The sequence below is a fragment of the Coffea arabica genome, chromosome 8c, assembly GCF_036785885.1.
Source record: "Coffea arabica cultivar ET-39 chromosome 8c, Coffea Arabica ET-39 HiFi, whole genome shotgun sequence".
Lineage (NCBI taxonomy): Eukaryota > Viridiplantae > Streptophyta > Magnoliopsida > Gentianales > Rubiaceae > Coffea > Coffea arabica.
The window spans coordinates 4769859-4792964 of record NC_092325.1 but is presented as its reverse complement, the minus strand read 5'-3'; the positions used below and the strand labels follow the sequence as shown (position 1 = coordinate 4792964).

The following is a 23106-nucleotide window of genomic DNA, read 5'->3' as shown; positions in this document are numbered from 1 at the left end:
AGAGCTCCGTCCTTCACAGACGAGATCAACGAGGAGAGATTTCTTTCGAATTTCAAACTTCCTATGATAGCATCTTTTGATGGCCGAGTGTTTTTGCAAGGGACAGCTCGAAGATGGTTTTGGAGCCTAGAGCCTAAGAGTATATCCACCTTGGGGGAACTGGTGGAAAAATTTCTCCATCGCTTTGTATCTTTCAGACCTACGATCAAGACCTCGGCGTATCTGTTGAATATACAGTAGAACCCGGGCGAGTCACTTAGGTCTTATGTGCAGAGATTTCAGGATGAGAACGTGCAGATACCCGACCCCAACGAGCAGGTGACAATAGTTGCCTTTACTAATAGGTCAAAAACATTAATCGTATGAAAAGAGAGACCCAAGCAGTCCGGCCAAGAACTGAAGCCCGGCGGAGGGAACCAGGTCGAAGTGAGGCCGAAAATAGCAGTGGTTTCAAGAGCTCTGGCCGTGACCGTCGGAGCATTTTTGACAGAATTGTCAAGGGAAAGCAATCGATATCGGAAGCCGAGTTGATCCCCTTGAACATCAGCCGATCCCGTGTGTTGTCGGTGATGGATCAAAGTGGTCAGAGTGTCTTTGACAGAATTGTCAAGGGGAAGCAGCCGGTATCGAAAGCCGAGTTGACACTCTTGAACACCAGCCAATCCCGTGTGTTGTCGGTGATGGATCACAGTGGACTTGGACGAGCCCCTCCAAAGATGAATGGAAAAAAGGAGAGAAAAAATCTTAACCTGTACTGCCTATACCACCAAGATGTCGGGCATGAGATAGAGGACTGCAATGACATCAAAAAGGAGATAGAGCGTCTCATTAAATAGAGCTACCTCAAACAGTTCGTCCGACAAGACGGAAGTTATAATCGGAATGACTCCCGTCATGAAAATCGCGATGATCAATACCGGGATGAAGGGCGAGGTGGAAGGAGCAGCTGTCGACCCTCGGGGGACCCTAGGGATGCCAGGAGACCCCCCGAGATGGGTTCCCTGGTCACGGGTCCGATTATGGCCCCACTGGACAAGGTTCAGGATATGGGCTCAACATCGTTGGGGTCATCAACACCATAGCTGGTGGTCCAACAGCAGGTGACAGCCAAAACTCTCGGAAGAGGACCTACCGACAAGCTAATATAGACCAGGCCGAGTTGAATTCTCGTCTGTTTGAGGTGATCACGTACGGCCCTAGTGATCTCGTCCCGGCCGCATCCAGCAACCATGAGACCTTGGTGATCGAGGTACTCACTAATAACTACATCGACAAGAAAGTGTACGTTAATCCAGGAAGCTCAGTAGACGTCATGCACTATTGGACGTTCGAAAATCTGAAACTGACAAGAGAGCAGTTCAGCCTTGTCAGCACCCCTCTTGTAGACTTTGGGGGACACGTTGTCCACACCGAAAGGATGATCACGTTAACGGTGACCGTTGGCCATCAACCTCGATGCCGAACCATCCCGGTTAATTCGTGGTGGTCAGTGCCGATTCCCTCTATAACCTGCTGATGGGCCGATCCACCTTAAACGCTTTGAGAGTTATGTACTCAATGTACCACTTAAGTTTCAAGTTTTCGATCCCCGCGAGAATCGCTGAGATGAGCAGCGATATTTGTGCGGCGCGAGAATGCTACCTCGCCACTTTGCAGGCTGCGTCCTCATCGACATCCGAGCCGCGGACCGAGGGCAGGAGATCTAGCATTCTGTCAATAGACTGCATTGATTCTCATCAATCCGTGAAGCCTCAAAGGCTGGAGACCGGAGACGAGGTCAAAGATGTTATATTAACTCTTACCTAACCTGATCAAACCGTTCGCATCGGCACAAACTTGCCCGAATCAGTTAAAGGGGGGTTGATCGAACTTCTTAGGGAGTACCAAGACGTCTTTGCATAGATCGCCGAGCAAGTGGTCGGGGTTCCTCCCCAACTCATGCTGCATGAGCTGAACATTGACCCCAGAGCCCGGCCAGTAAGATAGAAGATGAGACACTTCGACTCGGAATGCAGCAAAGCTGTAACGGAAGAAGTGGGCAAGCTCATGCCAGCACGGATGGTCAAGGAAGTCCAATACCCCACTTGACTGTTCAATCCGGTAATGGTCAAAAAAGATACCGATGAATAGAGAATGTGTGTGGATTTCACCGATCTGAATAAAGCTTGCCCAAAAGATTGTTACCCGTTGCAAAGGATCGACACACTGGTTGACTCAATGATGGGATACAAAGCTCTCTGCTTCTTGAACGCCTTCAAAGGCTATCATCAAATAGGCATGAGTGAGGAAGACCAAGAAAAAATAACCTTCTTCACAGATCAGGGGGTCTACTGTTACACGACTATGCCCTTCGGGTTGAAGAACGCTGGGGCCACCTATCAACGGCTTATCAACCGTGTCTTCAAAACTCAGATAGATCGAAATGTCGAGGCGTACATCGACGACGTCCTCCTCAAGAGCAAGGAGACCTCGGCCTTCCTGTCCGACGTGAAGGAGGTCCTCGGGGTCCTCCGAAGCATTAGGATGATGTTGAATCCCGAGAAGTGCGTATTCGGTGTGATCTCGGGTAAATTCTTGGGGTATCTAGTGTCTCAGCGGGAGATAGAGGCGAACCCTGACAAGATGAAGGCCATTCAAGAAATGTCTTCACCCCGGACACCTCGCGAAGTGCAAAGTTTGACCGGACACTTGGCTGCCTTGAACCGGTTCCTATCGCAGTCCGTAGCTAAGGCATTGCCTTTTTTCAAGGTACTCAAGAAAGCTGACAAGTTCACCTGGACTGTGGAATGCCAGCAGGCCTTCGAAGAGCTAAAAAAATATCTTCACCACCTTCCCACGCTTACGTCATCTCGTCCTGAGGAGACCTTATACATTTACCTTGTGGCCGTGGATGAGGTTGTCAGCGCCGTTTTAATTCGGAACGATGGGATTCAGGAACTCATTTATTACGTCAATCGGGTTCTCCGAGGCCCGAAGACCTGGTACATCCGAGCAGAAAAACTCGTGCTGGAGTTAGTCCACACGGCCTGTAGATTAAAGCCCTACTTCCTAGCTCACCATGTAAGTCTGCGGACTGATTAACCGGTTAGACAAATTCTGTCACGCCCCGAGGCATCCGAACGGCTCACCAAGTGGACTATTGATCTAGAGGAGTACGACATAACCTGTGAGCCCCGAACTGCTATCAAGGCCCGGGTGTTGGCAGACTTCTTGACCGAGCTCACTTTCCTTGTGAGCCAAGACACCATTTTGACTGAAGCTGAACCCCAAAGGTGGACCTTATATATGGATGGATCCTCCACTAGTGATGGTAGTGGAACCGACTTGCTTCTCGAAAACTCTCACAGAGAGACGTGCTCCTACACATTTGGTTTGATTTTGCCGCATCAAACAATGAATCTGAGTATGAAGCGCTATTTGTGGGATGACAGTTGGCTTGAAAACTTGGTGCCAGCCAGATCTCAGTTTACAGTGACTCCCAACTCGTGGTGTGTTAGGTACTGGGAGAGTACGACGCTAGAGAGGAAAATATGCAGCGATATCTCTCTAAAGTTCAATAATTGGTAGCCTATTTCAAATCGTTTGACATTTAAAGGATACCTCGGTCAAAGAATATGCGGGCTAATGCCTTATCAAAACTTGCCTCCATCACATTTTTCACTCTCAATAAGACTGTCCATGTAGAGGTTCTTTCTGAACCGGGGTACCTCGAGGACAAGGTCTACCCAGGGACCTCAGCAAATACCTGGATGAATCCCTTTATCAGCTTTTTGGAATGAGAAATTCTGCCAGATGACAAGGCTGAGGCGAAGAAAATTTAGCGCAAAACGGCTAGATACGTACTTCGAGGTGGCAACCTGTACAAATGTTCTTACCTCGACCAGTGGCTTCGATGTATCACAGTTGAGGAGGGTGAAAACATCCTCCGGGAGATCCATGAAGGACTGTGCAGGGCTCATGTCGGCCAGCGAATGTTGGTCAAGAAGGCCTTATTACTTGGCTATTTTTGGCCAACCATTCGATAAGATGCCCAGGCATTGGTCTTGAGTTGCCCCTCATGTTAGCACCACGCGTTCGAACATCATCAGCCAATCAACTTTATGGTCCCTATCACGTCGTCATGGCCTTTCGAACAGTGGGGGACAGATATCATTGGACCCTTCCCGAAGGCCATAGGTGACTACGCTTATATCGTAATGGTAGTGAACTATTTTACGATGTGGGTTGAGGCCGAAATTTTAAGAAGTATCACAGGCCAAGCTATTCAGAAGTTCTTCTGAAAACACATAGTCTATCGCTTCGGGTTATTTTAGATCGTCATCTCTGATAATGGGAAATAATTTACAGACAATCCCCTCAAGGCGTGGTGCGAGAAACTTGGAATTAAGCAACATTTCATTTCAGTTGGACACCCTCAAGCCAACAGACAAGCCGAGAACTTCAACTGAACACTTTTACATGGCCTCAAGACGAGGTTAGACCAGCTCGGAATCTCCTGGCTAGACGAGCTCTCTAGTGTGCTCTGGTCTTATCAGACCACACCTAGGACGGCCACTCAGGAGACCTCGTTCTCATTAACCTATGGGTTTGAAGCAGTGGTCCCAACTGAATTCCTTACCTCGAGCCCTCGAATAACGGCCTTCGCTGCCGAGGCTAATGAAGAAAAACGAAGGACTGACCTCGACCTCTCTGAGAAAAAGAGAGATGCTGCGGCAGCCTGGATGGCCCTATACAAGAATATCCTAATTAGCTATTATAATTCTCGCGTGAAAAATCTTCGGTTCAGCCCGGGGGATCTCGTTCTTCGAAAGAACTCGGTTAGCCGAGTTGAGCCCCGGGAAAGCTATCTCCGAACTAGGAGGGGCCGTACCGTGTGGTCGAAATTAATCAAAATGGATATTGTAAATTGGCCTACCGAAGTGGTGCCCTAGTACCTAGGACCTGGCATGCCCAATTATACTTTCCATGATACTTACATCTTATTCGAGGTTACTCACGCCTATTTGGCGTACTTAATTATTTTCTTGGTGCTATCACATGATGTTGTTAAAGAAATTAGAAGGACAAACAAGTGGTAAACGAATAAAGAAGCAAAATACTAGAAGGTGGAAGCAATAGAAAATGGAAATTCATATTAATATTAAGAGCGGTACAAGAGTTGCAAGTACAAAAGGCCGAGGTTTAGAGCCCTGCTAAAGGTCTTCCGCCTCAGTAGATCCCTGGCCCATAGTATTCCCGGCTGCCCCGTTCTTCGCCGCCGTTGCGTCCGGGATCGAATTCTACCATCTCGCGGTTGAACTCTTCCCGCACCTCGGCCAAGTCCTTTCCAGCTTGGATCCCTTTGGCTATGCGATCGCAAAGCTCTTGGGTGTCCTCGTTGTAACTTGCCTTATCCTTGAACAAGTCCACTTGTTCCACAGTGAGGAAGGGAGTGACCTCTTTGATAGCTGTGGTGTAGCCGAACATGTAACTGGGCAAGGTGAGTTGACCGAGATCGTAAGTGAAACCCTCAGAGGAACGAAAGGCTTCTACTGCCGAGCTTCCCGCCTTGTCGATCGCAGCCCGGGATGACTGCTCCTCTTAAAGTCACCTCTTCAGATTACAAAAAAAAAAAAAAAAAAAAATTATTTCGCAATCCTAACTTGCTATGACGTAGCCCATTCTAATTGTTCTACTTTCTCCTTTCGGCGATCGTTTGGACCTAACGATTTGCCTTCATAAAAAATTCGGAATTCAAAAATAGCATTTGGACCTAACGATGAGGCCTTCAGGGGAGCCGCCTATTGGTACTCTGTAGTTTGAAAAATGAAAACAAGAAGATGAAAAACAATAATAAAGAACTCTTCATAAAAAAAAAAGCATAATACGGTATCAGTAATTTAATAGTTTTTAGATATTTGAATTTGTAATTTTAATGAGTAGTGACCACTGAGTAGTTAGATGGTGGTGGATTCTTTTTGTGGTTCTTAGAAAGATTCTTGTCCGATTTCTACAAACTACTATCTGTTTTCGTCAATGAAGATTCTTTGTTTTTTTTGGGCTTAAAAAAAAAAGGATTTCAAATTCATTCTTAAACTTTGCTTCATAGTCATAACTGAAAATACAAGTTATAAAGTTCAGGGAAAATTGCTAATTTGGTTCCTAAACATTTTTACTAACGCCAATTTGGTCCTTTAAAGTTTTTTTATATGCAATTAGTCCTCAAAGTAAAATATATACGCCAATAACGGATCTGTATCGCGGTGTCGCTCCAAACTTGTCTATTATTCCAATAGACGACGGTCCATTCAGGGGCTTTTTGGGTAGTTCATGCCAAGATCAAAAATTAAAAATAACAAATGAAAACCCAGATCGAGAAGAGATGTGGTCCAATTTAGCCAAATTAGGGTCTTGAGCAGATCTCATTCTAAAATGTCTTCAAATTCCTCTTTTCGAATGCAAAATAGAAGGAGAAATATAGATGAGGTGTCGTCCAGTTCAGCCACCAATGGAGATCCAAGGAACAAGACATATCACACTTCAACTCTTGGAAGATTCAGCCGTCAAAATGTTGAAAACTACAATGAAGATGCCTATGTGGAGTGCCATTGTCAAGAAGTATGCAAAATAGTTAGTTCATGGACTACAACAAATCCATCAAGAAGGTTTTACGGATGCAGAAATTACGGTGTATATGACCAACTGGAATGGGATTTATTTGGGTTCATTCTTTTTTTTTAGGCTAATTGTTTTTTTTATTACTAATCAGAGAATATATGATAATTTGCAAATGCACCATGCTTGCAATTTCTTTTTATGGCACGATCCTCCTATGCCATAGTACACCAAGAATGTGATGGTGAAATTGCTACGAGAACTAAGAAAAGTTGAGGGGAGAACATGGAAATGAAGAAAGAAATAAAAAATTTGAAAGAAAGGATGAAACTATTACTGTTGGTTGTGTTTGGCTGCTGCATTTTATTAGTAATAGTGTTGAGTGATAATGCCAAAAAGAGGCATGTAGAACAAGGACTCAAAATGTTGCAGTAGCTCAGATAGTGCTGGATGTTGAACCTAGTTTAGAAAGCTATTGTGTTATGTATGACTATTCAAACATGGTTAGGTACTTATTTCTCATGTTTAATTTCAGAAGAGTTTTGCTTTGAATTTGAACAATCCCAACCTTGAAACCAAACTCTGTAGCGACACAACAGCAAAATAACCAACTATAACCGCAACTAGATATCAAGTATGTCATACTCACCAAAATAAAATTCTGCAGAGTTTTGTTTTCATTTTAAGAATCCTAACTAGCAACCAAATACATAGTACATTAAGGTTTTTTTAGATAACAACCTGAGCACTAAAAAATTTCTGAACTTGCCAATAAGTATCATTCCAACTATTAACAAAAAAGGGATATGTTTATATCAATTGGACATGATCGTTAGGTACCAAAATAACAGCACAATTCCAGTAAACTAAAATGTTCTAACTAATATGATTTAACTAGGAACTAGGATACATGTTCCATAAGTAGGCTCACAAAAAATGTTCAGACTAATATTGTCAGCCAAAATACATAAGTAGACTCAAAAAACTACCTTTGGTCCTTATATTCTCCAACTAATATGTTGATCAACTTTGGATGTGACCTACTGCAGCTACTTGACATTAACCAGCTAGATGGTCTTCAGTTCTGGGTTCATTCTTCTCATCTGGATCATCTATGAGCCTGTGTGCCTGCATAAACATGCAAGTATAAGTACTGTCATAAAGAAAGTATGCAAAGTAGAAACTGTTTTTCATCTCATAAACTAACCCTTTACTTTATCCTGCGTTTTTCCCAACTAAGTCAACATATGGGCCATAAGCATCTATAGATGACTTCTGTATTCTTCAAGATTGTGCTTGATATGTGGGACATGTTTTCGTGTTATGTCCTGGAGTTCGACAAAATCTGCATTTTATAATCTTTGTCTTTTGTTCAGGAACTTGACTGGGAGCCGAAGATGTAAACTCTATTGTTTCACCCGATTGTAGAACTTCAGTTCGTGCACATGAAGTTACAAGGGAAAATAATAATAATCAGTGGCTATAGAGATACAATTAACATGCATGTTGTCATTTGTGTATGGAGCAACTATGTCCTGCACCTCCAACAGCTTGTTTTTCAATAGTATAGCCTTCCTAAGCATGATGTTGATGAGCTTCTCGTTGTTTTTTAATAGCTGGCTGTGCATTAGACACATTAGGACATAACCCTTCTGTTTAGAGAAAACATTAGCAAATAGACTTAATATTACTCAAAATAGTGTAGGTGTTTAGTAGGAATAACAAACTAGCTGTTGAAGTATTCATCTCATTTGCACAACTTTGCTCGCTGTTGTGGATTTTTGGGCAAGTTCTTTTATTGTGATCCAATTCTTGACAATTTCTGCACTTGTTACTATTGAAAGATGGCCCCCTACTGCTACCATGTGCAGTTAACTGCTCCGGTGGTATAAGTCGGGGACATTTTCTTTTAGTGTGTCCTTTTTCATGGCAGTTTGAGCAACTCAGTGGACATACTCCTGCTCTTGACAACTTTGTAACTCCATTACTGCCTTTTTGAGGTTCATCCGATTCCCTCCTCCTTGCTTTCTTAGGCCTTCCAGGAAGTCTCATTTTCTTAGGTGGCAGTACAGGTTTCTTGGTCGAGGCTTTCCATGCATTTGGACCACTTATTGGAGCAATAGCAGGTTCATATGTAGCCAAGTACGCCCCCCTTGAATAACACTTGTGCACATAGTTCTCTGGTTTGCCACCGGCGAGTGAAATGCATGCAATAGTATGACAATAAGGCAAGCCTGTGGGCTCCCACTTTCTACAAGTACACGTACACTTATCTAGGTCTACCACATAGGTTCCCCAATAGATGTGTTGGACTTCAAATCTTTTGTCATCTGATTGTCGAGCAATATTGGCAGCACACTTAGTTTTTGCCTTTTCCAACTTGTTCTGAATTTTTGGGCAAATATCATTAGTCCGTTTCTTCATCCATTCTCTTTTTGTCCTTAATCTCTCCATGAGATAAACTCTAATGTTTTCAAGCATACCAAGAATTGGTTTTTCTCTAGCGTCTACAATGACTAAGTTGAAACTCTCACACAAGTTATTCAATAGAATATCACACTTTGCTGCTTTTCTAAAGTGTGATCTTGACCAATGTGCTAGATTAATGTTGTCTAGCAGCCACCTGTGAGCATTGCCATCATACTTTTTTAAAATTTTCATTTCATGTTCAAATCTCCTCATATAGGATGATCGTGCACACGCCCAAAATCTATTTTTAAGAGATTGTCCAGGGTGTAACCTTTTTATGTTGTTGTGTAAGTGCCGTACACAATGTCTATGCTCTACTCCTGGAATCACTTCTTCAATAGCAGATTCTAAACCCTGCAAGTGTAGACCAATAAGCAAAAGTCGATTCATTGAAATAGGAAAAAAAAAAAAACAGCAAGCATAAGCAGCAAAATGTTACCTTTTGCCTATCACTAATGATGGTCCAGCTCTTCTGTTCATAAATTGACAAATCATACTTCAAAAATTCTATGAACCACTTCCAAGAATTTTTATTTTCGATCTCCACCATGGCATAAGCAACAGGATAGATGCAGTCATTTGCATCAATACGAACTATTGTTAACAATATTTCAGGGTGTGGACCCCTTAAGTGACAACCATCCACCCTAATCAAATGTCTACAACCAGTTTTGAACCCTCTTTTCAATGCTTCAAAGTATATATACAATCTTAAAAATCTATCCTTACCACTACTTTCGTCAAGTATGGTCTCCATATGCACTGCTGTCCCGGGATTACATGTCAGCAGTTCTTCACAATAGTCTCATAGCTTTCTGTATTGGTTTTTATAACTACCATGAATCAACAACTTGGCCTTCATGAAAGTCTTGATTACCCGGTGCTTAGTGATGTTGACATTGAGTTCAAGGTGAACTTTTGCCATGAGCTGTGCAACTGTCACCTTCTTGTTCAGTCTAAGAAATTTTGTGTAATGTCTACTTAAGAAACCTGAATTGGCCTGTTTGTGATAAAATATCGAACCATAATGACAAGGTGGTCCCATGGTTCGTATGACAAATGTATTACTATCAGCCTCTTTAGAAGCATGAATGAACCAGTTGCAATTTGCAGCCTTGCAATTAGCCCTCATTCTTCTAATATCATTCTTTTTCCATTAAAATACTTTTCCCCATTTCACACCATAATAATCAACGGCTCTCTTGAAAATTTGTTTATCATCGAATAACAAGCCAATATAAAATTTTGGTTCTGTCATGTCAATTTTAGGCCTAAACCTGATATATTTTGGCTTTCCCATCCTTAAATTGTCCTCATCTGAGGACTCACAGTAGCTATTTAGATCCTGAGTATCGATTGGGGCTGATTCTTCATGCACTAGAATGGGATCTCCATAATATAGATTCAAGTCATCGTTAGCCCCATTTTTCCTACTTTCTTGTTTGCATGCTGCTGTTTTTTCTATTGCATCAACAGTTGGTTTTGTGGCATTAATTTTATTATCTTGAGTCTCTTTATCAGCAAGTGTTTCTCCTATTTTTTGATCAACCCATTTTTGCTACTTTCTTGTTTGTATGCTGCTGTTTTTTCTATTGCATCATCACTTGATTTTATGGCATTATTTTTATTACCTTGAGTCTCTCCACCAGCAAGTGTTTCTCCTATTTTCTGATCAATTTTTACTTTTTTTTTCAGTACTAGCAATAGTTTTCTGGAAAATCACATCATCTTCGTCTTTGCTAAAGTTATAATCACTATCATGAAAACTTTCAGCATCAGTAGACTCTAATTCTGCATCATCATCAACCGTGCAGTCATCTTCTTGCTCAATAACTTCAACTGGCACTGTAGTATTTTCAAAGGTAGTGCAGTCATCGAAGGTTACGTCAATATAACAACAATCTTCTTTTGACACACTAGACTCGGCCGCACCAACATTACACCTGCCTAATTTACTTTTCAACAATCTAATATGAAATTCTTATATCAAATATAGTTCAACATCACCAATTTGGCTTCCTATGATAGCCATATCTGCAACATCATCTTCACTATCTGTTTTTGCAAAGTTTAAATTCATTCTCTCTACCTAGAATTCTATAATACAATTTTACATTACCTTCATATCCAAGCAAAGTACATAATGCAGAGAGACTGTTCAAACTCACTCCATTTGTAAGGACACCCTCAAAAGATTTCATACTACCACTGACATACTTTTCTTCTGGTGGTCCAAAATATATCCCACCATGAAATATTTTCAGCGTAAAATAATCCAATCTATGTCCTGTTTCTATTTTTTTTTGCACAAAAAGACAAAAATATTTTTATTAATTATTTTTCACGTGCTTAACCTTTATTCTGTCCTTATTTCCAATACCATGAAAGCAACAATATGAGCTAAAGAAAAATCGAAAAAAGCAACATTCCAGTACCATGAAAGCTACAATATTATGCAATTTTGCCAACAAAGGGACCACATGAGCTAAAGAAAAATCGAAAAAAGCAACATCAATCCCATATCATACCCCATATTCAGCCATCCAAATTCCTGGTCTTCACTTCCCATGAAATGGACATAATGCATAAAATAAAAAATTGATTCACAATAAGTAAAGAATCAACAGATTATGTAACCAAATCATCACAACAATTCACTTCAAGTAAAACTATAAGTAAATGTACTTACCAAACTTTCCGGCTACCATTTCACTGGTTTTACCTCCAGCACTCTTTTGCTCACCCAATTGTTCCATCCTTAGCGATTTGATTTTATTGAAATCGTTTTCCATCATCTGATTTGTGTGCACTGATGTAGATTTCAGACGGCAGCAAAAGGCCCTAAATCAGTTTCGCACACACTCTCTCATAAGCTTTCCTAATTTTGGCATATGTTGGACGCATTTTTATTTTCTATCCAGCATTAAAATGATCTTGGCATGAACTGCCCAAAAAGCCCTTGAATGGACTACCGTCTATTCGAATAAAAGACAAGTTTGGAGCGGCGCCGCGACACAAGTCCTTAATTGGCATATATATTTTACTTTGAGAACTAATTGCATATAATAAAACTTTAGGGGACCAAATTGGTGTTAGTAAAAATATTTAGGGACTAAATTGGCAATTTTTCCTATAGTTCACTTTTTTTTAATCTTTTCATTTCTGATCAAAAGAAAAGGAAGTCATCGGAGATTCAAAAGAAAGGCAAAAAAAAAAAAAAAAAAAAGAAGAAGAAATTTACTCACTCGCCGGGCGGTTTTGACAACCATTTTCGAGCGGTTGAAATCTCAAATAAATAGAAAATAATGACAATTCACAGCAAATTGAACGCCATAGCTAAAGCTGCTTTCCTCCCCATCCCTTGTTCTTCTTCCCTGAATAAAAGCTGTCTAGAGTCAATGCATAATAAGTTTGGGCCTTAATTCCTCTCCCATTGTGTGCTTATATACGGATGGCAGCATCACTCAGTAATACCGCCGAAGTCTTCACCAGAAATGCGACTTTTTGAAGTCAAAAATTTTTGGGAGTGCCGATCTAACTTCAAACACTTGGGAAATTTAAGCTATCTTTCAACGTTTTAAATATTCACACCCAATCTGCACAAGGAGTTGACGCCTTAGACGGAGTTCTGTACTCTATGACACTGAATGATTAACTGTACGAATTAATTTTTATTACACTGATACTGTACAGGAATAAAGTTACACATCACATGTATAAAAGAGAATTATAAATATTTACACTAATAACGTAAGTAAAATTATAAATATTTACCCTAATAATGTAAGTAAAATTAACTAGCAATTGAGACATCAAAGTAATTTTGAAGTGCAAGCAATGGTTTAAATTATATGAAATTGAGAAGGCTCATATTGACTTTGTCACACGTTCCTATAGGGGATACTTGAGAACATTTTATTTCACAACCATACGCCGGAGAGTGCGTTGCATAAACAATCATTCTATCTCAGCTGATATCCCAGTCCCATCCATGCAAGCAAGAACCATCGAGGGAAAATACATAAAAATGATGAATCATGTCCCTGTTAATTACCTTTAGTATCCCCTTTTTGTAACTAATCCTTGTATGGTCAAGTGTTAATATCTATAACATGATACCGTTTGTTGGAAGAAAAAAAAAATGTCCCTGTTAATTACCTAACAAAAAAATCCTGTTAAATTTACTCACCATCATATATGCAGGCATTAAAATCAAAACCTTCTCGAGCCATAGCGGTCAAGGACGATGATTGACAGAAAAAGCCGTAAGAAGGCTTCCCCATTTTTAACTCATCCCTGGGAACAAATGATCATGACCTCTTCACCAATCAACAAATTAGTTGTGTGGTACGTGTTAGTGGTAAATTTGGGTTTTGCAAATGTGATTTTGTAAGGGTGGTTATTATCCATTAGTTAAATTTTGATTTTTTTTTTATTTTGTGGGTTTGTGAGTCACGTAAATTAAAAAATGGGAAGGGATAAGGAGAAGCGATAAGAATTACTGAATTAAAATAAATCTAATATTGTAGTAAAAAGAATTTTAGATTTCTGAATCTTGTAGAGACCCCTCATAAAAAACCTACCATCTAATACATATACAATCTACTATCTTAAGGGTGCAAATGAATCGAATTTAATCAAATAGCTTACAAGTTTACTCGGTCAAAATTTAAATTCAACTTACAAGTTTAGATTTGTTAAAATTTAAGTTTAAACTCGCGTTTGAACAGTTCAAACTGGTTCACGAGTTCGAATTTAATATATAAAATTCAACAGCTCGTCGAGTTTACAATAGAGTTTCATTAGGTGTATCTACTGATAATACCCAAAAAAGATAATGTAACCCCTGTTCATTGGAATAGAGGCGGGAGTGGTTGTATACAAATATTGTATCTCTTATATGTTTCGTTGTACAATTGAGTTTTGCATATTTCATTTGCTACTACTTGTATATACTAAATTAATGTTATAAGATGTACAATACTTTAGTAATTGCATACTAAATATTATAAGAATTACAATCATCGGACACAACTACATCGACTCACAACTGTACCTGCTCGTGTTCCTTGTCTTTTGCGTGCTGATGATAAATTTCTATATAGGTAAGACAGTAGCAGACTAGAGCCTCCGATTGATAGAAGTTTCACTGACTAAATGATTTAATTTGATTCTCTATAGTATTCTATTAATTAGCTACTATAGTATTTCATCTGTTTTTAAAAGGATTCTATGTATTATGATGGAAGCAGTATTCCAACTTCTAGAAACAGGACTTGTTTAAGTTGCAAGAATGTCTCCAAAGCATCCAAATGGATTCGTGAATATGGATAGAATTTGTTTAAGTTGCAGGAATGTACTTATTCCACCTAACTCATTTTTGTTGTGGATGTTTGTCTTTCTGTGGCTGGCCGTTCTGTTTGCTGAGTCCCGCACTTATCTTAGTACCCGGATGAAAGGAACTAGCTATAGCAACCTTCTTGGGACAATGGTAGCAACTTCCTGCGTATCATATGCTTTGCCGGAATGCTAATTTGCATTTTTTTTTCTAATAGACTACCTCTAGAGTAATTGGCCACCAAGAGAGGCTTAAAGGTCTCCTTGGATGGATAAGAGATCAAATTTCATGACCTACATTTTTCTTCAGGATTTTCTAAAAAAATTCACTAGCAAGTGCAAATGCACTCATCTGGTCTGGTAGCGATTCAATTCTTTTCGAGTTTTTCATTGATCCCCTTGGATCCACCGTGTCGAAAAAAAAAATTTCCTTTTTGTTTTCGACGAACTGAAGGGGAACAAAAGAGAGTTTTTGAATGCTATTTGTAGAAGGCAACTTGGACCCTCAAAAGAAACACCTCAAACTAGCTAGCGGAAATCCACTTCTGTGACAATTTTAATTACTTACCTTTCATTAAAGTCAGACAATTGTTTCCTTCAGTCATCGCGCCAATTCTGCCTTACTAGGATCATCTCAATTTACTGCATTTTACCCTGGCATTAAGCAAAAACATCATAGTCACTTCATCGTTAACTTCAACGACGTGCAAATCTCCAGATTGAACCAATAACATTTTAGCTATGATCAAGCCATTATAAATATCGTCGCATTTCTTATAACTTCCTGTACTGCTAGATTAATAGTGCATCATAAGACAAACGGCTGTGTCCAGAAAGTATTCAGCAATTAATATAATGATCTTCTTTTATCAAGAAAAAGAAAGTTTTGGTAGCATGCTCGAACGTTTTCGGGGCGTTGATAAATGGAGCCGAAACACTTATGAATTTTTGTATATCATATGCGGGGAGCCATCCATGCTGCAAGCCTGCAGCTAAGAAAAATTGTTTATTAGCTGATATAACCATTCTAGAATTGATTACATAGAAATAAGTAGCTTGTCCTGTCAATTTCGTCTCTATGTTTCTTGGAGGCCGTCTAGTTTTAAAATATATAAATTATAGTACAGCATTGGTTTGAAAACCGGCTCTCTTCTTCTTGTAGGTCAATTATGCTGGAAGCAACATTCCAAGGAAACAGATTTTTCTTTTCTTTTTTTTTTGACATGTTGCAAAATTGTTCCTGGCTAGAATTCCTTTGTCCTTGTGTTCAAAGATTCCAACAGGGATTCGTGCATGTGGAAGGATATCTATGCTATGGCATCACAGATAACTCTTCCTCCTCTTCTTTTTGTGTGAGTGTGTGTGTGTGTGTGTGGAGGTTGGCCTTTTGGTGGCTAGCCGTTCTATTGCTAAGTCTGTGCTTATCCTTGCTTCTGGGAACTTGGGATAACCTTCGGGACTTCTTCTTTATAATATGCTTTGCCAGGACAGAAATCTGCATTTAATTCAAAAAAAAAAAAAGATCAAGAAAAGAAAAACAATGTAGTGTTAGCGTGAAGGATAAATGTCAGAGTTTAGATTTATTACACAGTTATGTTTTCACAAGTGATGGCTACTTCGTGAAGAAAACCACGAAGAGAATGTAAGGAACCTGTCAACAGCCTGCTATAAGTGGCTTGCAGCTAGAAATATTGAGGATGAACATCAAAACTTCCCTATCCCTTGTCGGGAAAATGGACTGAAACTATTGCTAGTATTATTGTTGTTGAACAATAAAACAACTTTTGAACAAATTACAACAGCTGTGTAATATTAGGTTGTAGTCTTTATCATGAAATTATACAAGTGGTTAATAACTAATTATATCTTATTCACAAGATACTACAGTTGTATTAATAATCGTTCTTGCCCTTTTTTCATCCATTCTTGATGTCTAGGATTTTGAGCACTGTGCAAGTTGATTCTACTGAGTCTATAAGATTATCTACATTGGAGTTTACGTAATAGTCGGACGAATTTCTCTTTTTGCGTGGAATTTATACCTGTTGAGAAACTAAAACTCATTGCCCAAACTCACTAGTAAAAATGCTTTAATAATGCTTCTCTATAAATCACAATAGATTCATCTAAATCTTTACTCACAATTTTTGTCGTCCAATTCAAAAAAGAGAGTGACTTGTGAAGAGGAAGTTCTTAGATCAACCATATCTCTCACTTACAAATTATTTTTGCTATACTCTATGCTCCTCTTCACCGTTTCTCTGTCTCGCTTTGCGTCCTTCAGTCTTTCTATTTCAACATTTAGCCTTCCTTAATTTTAATAGGCTTCAAATGTGATCCAATTTGCTACTAGCTTTTATTCAGGTCAGCAGAAACGATATTTGTATCCCAATTTGCTCTTAGAGCCAAATCTACTTGGATTAGACTGCCTTCTCACCAATTTTTCCTTATGGATCCTGCAGAATAAAATACTTGTGCTTACTCCCATTACCGCGAGAGGTTTGTTCAACTTCAACAATTCTTCTGGAGTTGGAAAAATAAGTGATCTTTGTTTTCTTCATAGGTGACCATCGCCAAGAAAATGTCAATCAAAGGAGATCAGTGTTTAAAATCAATGATTTCAAACTTGGACTGTTAATTGAACCGGCAAGGTGTTCGAGTCACGATTCAACTCTGGTTCAAAGATTTTTTTAAAAAATATGTTATATAATATATATATATATATATATATATATATATATATATATATATATATATATATATATATATATGCATAGAATATGACATTTAATGGACTAATTTAAAATTTTATTTGATAAAAAATTTAATATTTTTAAAGAACTTGGACTTTCACAAATAAATTTTTTAAATTATAAGTTCATACAAATAAATTTTATCTCAATTTTGTCTACCGAAATATAATCTTAAATCCTACCTAATAATACTACAATATTCTGAAATTAAATAAAATTCATGTCTTTAACAACTAGACATTGTGAATTTAAACTTTAATCATGGCTTTGGAAATTAAGGATTGCAACTTTGTTAAAAGAAAAAAGAAACTTGGAGCCTGGATGAAGTTGGGAAATTAGAAAGTAGAGATGTAAACTTGACAAACGGCAAAAAATGAAAAGAAAGTGAGTGAATGTGACACTTAGTGACTAGTTTTTGGAGTTAATAAGAACCTATTCTTTTCTTTTTTAGTTTAATAAACAAAAACAAAAAAATTGCCAGTTCAACGATTCATTCCAGTTTGAACGGTTCACGCGGTTCTCTTCAACTCTTAATTCAATTAATTCAAAATATGAATTGGATGGAACCATGACCGGTTCACTGTCCAACCTGTCAAACCGACCGATTCAACCCGAGTTTTAAAACACTGTTTAAACTTAGTGAATTGACAGCTCAGACATGGAGCAGATTCAAGTTACTTTTAGGTGGTTTACCTGCATTAAATTATTTTTGCTACCATCTTTTGATAATGCGAAGCCTCATAATAAACAGGGTCGCTGGTAAATAGTTTTGGCTAAGACGCCCATTTTTGTTTTTAAGACAATAATCTTAGACTATGTATTTCAAGTACAAACGATATTACAGCTTAAATTTGATACTTTCTCTTTTCCCAGAAACTTTTTCTGATTAACAGCAAAAGTCTTACAAGGGGTTATCCCCCATAAAACAAACACAACAAACATTCTTGACGAAGATCACGGTAGGCAAATACAAAGATAAACCCGCTACACCAGTAGATACTTGATATATAGTACTACTACAGCATTTTTTGACCAAAAGGGCAGAACAATGTGAAACATATATACCCCTTTATTCTTGCCGATATACCGTAGTTCTAAAATTTTTGTTTTTCTTCAAGTATGGGGATAACGCAAAGTGGAACGGCTTTTCTCAAGGTTAAACCAAACTGCTCTTCCATGTCCAATTTCTCTGGAGCTATTCCTTCAGGCAATCTCCACCTAAATGCTTGAATACACGAAGCCAACATCAGACTAACCATCCTGATAGCCAGTGGAATTCCAGGACAAATTCTTCTGCCAGCACCAAATGGTATGTACTCGAAATCCCTCCCTTTAAAATCCAAACAGGACCCTAAAAATCTCTCAGGAGAAAATGAAGCGGGATTTTCCCAATAACTCGGATCTCTTCCAATGGCCCATGCATTCACTAGAACTTGGCTGTCTTTAGGTACGTTGAAGCCAAATACTTGAGTATCCTTGTTAGCTTTGTACGGTATTAACAGAGGAGTAGGAGGATGGAGTCTCATGGTCTCTTTCACCACAGCTTGAAGATATGGAAGTTGATCAATGTCTGAATCCTTAACTAACCTTTTAAAACCAATATTTTGAATTATTTCATCTCTTGCTTTTTGCATGGCTTCAGGTTTGCGAAGAAGTTCAGCCATTGCCCATTCTACTGATATTGCATTTGTGTCACTTCCAGCAATAAAAAAGTCCTATCATTATTAGATCAATGTCATGGCAATGATGATATAAGCTATACTAGCTAAATGCAAATTTGGAATCGCAAGTACCGGTGGGGAAGAATTATAAAGGGATAAATTTCTTGAAGAATTAATAATGAGGAGTTGAGGACTACCAATCGACTACCATCAGTTGTCAGATAATATTAAGAAGTACTATGACTCGTCATACTATACCTTTATTATTAAAACTCTACGTCCTGATCTGGTTAATTATTCGAAACTCAATTAAGAAGCATTATGACTCGCTGATTCTACATTTAAGTTTATAGACTATCACAACTCCAACAAGTCCCTGTCGTACGTGTTGGTTAGTGGTGCATAATCTTCCTGACCTCTCTATATAGATTAATAATCCCTTTTGAGACATATATCTATAGATTTTGTAGAGACTAGAAACAGAAAAGAACATATACCAAATAAGAAAGCTGTCGAAGTTAAATTTTCTCCGACTCCTTTTGCTCTTTAACAATGTTCTTTTTTTTTTTTGGTAGAAAGTCAAGAATATTCTAAATTAAAATCCCTTCAGCATGAAATGGCATGTATATTTATGGTTTGACTAATTTGATCCCATGAATTAGTGTAACAGAAAGAGAACTTACTGTACTCAGTGACTTGATAGTTTCATGATTAAATCCAGACCCCTCTTCTTCGCACTGATCAAGAAGCACATCCAAGAAATCATCTTTTCTACTCTCCCCAGATTTTCGGGCCTCCAATCTCTTGAAGATTAGGTCATCAAATATTTCATTCAACCTTTGATAAAAAGGTCTAATATTTTGTTTCACTCCTTGCAAGTCAAGCGGTTTTATCAGTGGAAAATAATCCGACAAATTTGGCTTCCCAGCATTATGCGTGATCCCCAGAATCAAATCCTTAAACTCCTGAGCATTCTCAGAGTCTAAATCCACTATGTCAATGGAAAACATTGTGCTGGATATTACATTAAGCGCGGTTGCAAAAGAAGCCCGACCTATGTCAACTGGAGCTGTCGAGTCAGAATGTTTTTTGAAGTACAACATGAGATCTTCAACTTTTTTGTGCCTCAAAGGCTGAAGCAAGTCTAATCTTTGGTTGGTGAACATTTGAGTGGCGCATATACGTCTGTAACTGCGCCACCGCTGGTCGCCGGGGGCCCATGCTAGAGACGTTTTATGGTAAGGCTGAGCGGTGACCACACAAGGGACAGTTCTGTCTGAGAAAACTTGTTCTTGTTTTTGGAGGATTTCTTTGGCTGCTTCAGGTGAAGAAGCTACAATGGTTGTGATGGAACCGAGTTTCAGAGTCATAATTGGGCCATGAATTTTGGCTAAGGCAGCTAGTGATTGGTTTGGTCGAGGTCCAAGTTCAAGAAGCGAACCAATTATGGGAAGGCCTTTAGGACCTGGTGGGGTTTTCCTGGATGAAGAACCGTGGAAAAATGGTTTCATAATGAATACGAAAAGAGAGATACAGAAAAGAAGGATGTGTAGCTCCATTTTCTCTCTTTGCTTTCTCAAATTAGGTTGTGTTGATTGCACTTTGTACTAAACTTGTGGTTCCTATTTATAGAAATTAAAGAGGTGAAAGTTTCAATGACTGGTAATATAGTTCCGGTTCCAATTGGAGATGGTAGCATGCTGGAATCTTTTATGGGATTTTAATTTTCGATAATGGAGAGAAGATAACTAACTAGAGAAGAAGTTAACTATATGCAAACAATTGTAGTCAATGCAGGGCATTGTAGGTCGCCGTTCGGTCTTTAATTTGAAATAATTTGAGACACGTCCAGCTGTAGTTCTAAAGACTAAATCAAAGAATATTGGTTCGAAAGCTAGACTCTCTCTTTATTCTAGACAAATCCTGGTGGAAGCAATATCTCAACTTCAGGAACCAGAATTTATTTTGATGCAAGACTGTCTCTTCTAATCCTTGATCCTTCTTTATGCACAGAGCAACCAACTGCGGAATCGTGCATATGGAGGAAATATGGTATGGCAACAGATCGAGCACCCTCTGCCGCTCTTCCACCTACTCATTTTTGTCTGGATCTGTTTTGTTGCTAAGTCCTGTGTGCTTATCCTAGTATGAAGCTGAAAGGAAATGGCTAGCAACTTTTCGGACTACCTTAGCAACTTCTTGTGTTTAATGGACCGGGGAGGAACAATTGTTAGATCTACTGTTCCTGAACAGTGGAATATTTTTTTAAATATTTTGTAAGTTTAAATAAACAGCTTGTACATCATTACAATAAAGACATAATATTCCGTTACTGTATATTCGACTCTCATGCATAATGATTGTATCTCTGTTGTAAAATTTTATAAGTAATTTACATAAAATTATAACTTATTCAAAAAATGTTATACCGTTTAGGATTATTATCACTGACAGCTGTCCGTGCTCCTAATCCGTGTTTAATATGCTTTGTCTGGATTGAATTGTCTTTCCAAAATGATTAAGTTGAAATTTGCATTGTCATCTTCTTGCAAGAATCACGAAATTAAATTGTTTATGAACAAAGATTATTGGTCTTGCAGGCTTAACGGACCCGTATACCTTTTCCATCAAAGTTCAATCTGCATGAGCGGCCGAAAGACAATTATTTGAAACCTAAGCACAGCGCAAAGTTTCCCTTTCCATTTCCAGTTTGAATTGCTTAGGGTGAGTTAATCCGGAGAGTTTGAGAGACTTTAACATCTAACTTCACAAACTGAGATCGTGCATAGCAACTGTCCTGGTTTTCTCATGAAATCACTTTAGGTGAGTCAGTCACCAGACAAAACATAAAATAAAATTTTTGCCACTGGAGAGATGGGTTTCTCTCCCTCAAATTCTTTTTTGTCTAGTTGGGCTTTCGCCTACTACAGATTAGAATAGGAATAGTGCGTAGATGTTACAGATTGACAAAAAAAAAAAAAAAAGAGACACTATATTGTTTCCAAATTGACAAGTAAACATTCTCAATTAAAGCGTTCCGCCCATGAAATTATTTACCCAGGGGCACAGAGTATGATATTGTGTGGTTGTTTTACATACAACTAATTTGGATTGAAAAATTTCTTAGTTTTCAAAAGAAATTTAAGTGTTTACTTGGAACTTTGGTAAAAATAAAATAAAAATACTTGGAACTTGGTTTTTAAACGTCAAACAAAAAGTATAAGAATATGGTGGCTTCATGTTTCTTCCGATATTGGGTGCATCTTACTCTTGAATGTCATGCAAGAATCGAGTTGGAAGGCCATTATTTGCATTCATCCAATTGCATTAAGATTAAAGAATCAAGATATTACCACTAGCCTTATGGTCAAGTTCTTTGCATGTCAACTAAACATTGCTTTTAAAAAAAATACATGTTTCTTTATTTTGATTCTCGTATGCAATTAAGATTTAGTATTATGGGGAATATTAGCAACTCAAATAGTTTTTGAAAGGATTTCCTTCATAGAGGTTTAATGGACACTCGATAATATACTTGATTTACTATTTAAGTGCACGTGCTTTAATTTACAATCCCTTACATTTATAAATTTTAGGTATAACTTTTTGAAAAAAAAAAAATCAATGCCTAATGCTCCTCTTAACGAATACCAAACTATTGGACAAATTCTTTTTCTTTTTTTTAAAGGTTTTTTCCTTAAAAAAAAAAGAGAAAAGAGCAAGAAAAATATCTTTCCAGACCTAGTTTCATCAAATCAAGTCCCTAAGGTTCATTGCAGTTGTTTTCACGTCGATTTGTCAGACGTACGATTTGAATACAGATGACTTGTTATTCCTGACTTAAAGCCCCACGGACTAAAGAGAATTTGGAGTTGCTAATACATCTTAACCTTGGTTTGTTTATTTTTTGATTCGAACACAGATGAACTTGTAATGAGCTGAATTCCGTAGCTTCTAATTTCAAATCTTATGTGGTTATTTAGTCTAGTTTAAGCCAAGTTCGAATTATGGGTAATGCTCGAGCTTTTCATGGTGGAAAAGGCTTTAATTAATTTTTCCTGACGTATTGACTTATCCGGCTCTCAGATTTTCCACAACTAAGAAGTACTATAAATTACAACTAATTGCATCCGGCCATGATTTATTTAAGGAGAAATGCAGTTTTCGACCCTAATATTTGGCTAGGTACCAAACTGGTTGTTAATGTTTTGACTAAAACAAATTTGATCTCCTTAATTCAAAAATTCTAATGGTCAAAATCACTTTGCCATCAATCAATAGCTCTGATTTTG

The 23106-nt window shown here is 38.4% G+C and overlaps 2 protein-coding genes across 2 annotated transcripts; both read right to left on the bottom strand.

Annotated features, from left to right (window-relative positions):
• Nucleotides 1–7653: 7653 nt before the first annotated feature.
• Nucleotides 7654–11819, bottom strand: LOC113707134 (uncharacterized). Its single transcript, XM_027229296.1, has 5 exons — nt 11753–11819; nt 10762–10908; nt 9503–9753; nt 8551–9417; nt 7654–7722 (listed from the first exon to the last, which is right to left on the bottom strand). The coding sequence occupies exons 1-5, from the start codon at nt 11817–11819 to the stop codon at nt 7654–7656; spliced, it is 1401 nt and encodes a 466-aa protein (XP_027085097.1).
• Nucleotides 11820–17991: 6172 nt separating this feature from the next.
• Nucleotides 17992–20420, bottom strand: LOC113707133 (geraniol 8-hydroxylase-like). The gene is made up of 2 exons (XM_027229295.2): nt 19498–20420; nt 17992–18868 (listed from the first exon to the last, which is right to left on the bottom strand). The coding sequence occupies exons 1-2, from the start codon at nt 20371–20373 to the stop codon at nt 18248–18250; spliced, it is 1497 nt and encodes a 498-aa protein (XP_027085096.1). The 5' UTR covers nt 20374–20420; the 3' UTR covers nt 17992–18247.
• Between the last annotated feature and the right edge of the window lie 2686 nt (nt 20421–23106).

Bases quoted from the DNA above. Each gene is read 5' to 3' on its own strand.
- LOC113707134 (XM_027229296.1), bottom strand. From the start codon at position 11,819: ATGGAACAATTGGGTGAGCAAAAGAGTGCTGGAGGTAAAACCAGTGAA. The intron at 9,754-10,761 runs GTACTGAAAAAA...TATACTTTGAAG, and splicing joins TTTCCAGAAAACTATTGCTA to CATTGAAAAGAGGGTTCAAA. The intron at 7,723-8,550 runs GTATGTCCACTG...ATGTTTATGCAG, and splicing joins CAAAGTTGTCAAGAGCAGGA to GCACACAGGCTCATAGATGA.
- LOC113707133 (XM_027229295.2), bottom strand. From the start codon at position 20,373: ATGGAGCTACACATCCTTCTTTTCTGTATCTCTCTTTTCGTATTCATT. The intron at 18,869-19,497 runs GTAAGTTCTCTT...TAATAATGATAG, and splicing joins CTATCAAGTCACTGAGTACA to GACTTTTTTATTGCTGGAAG.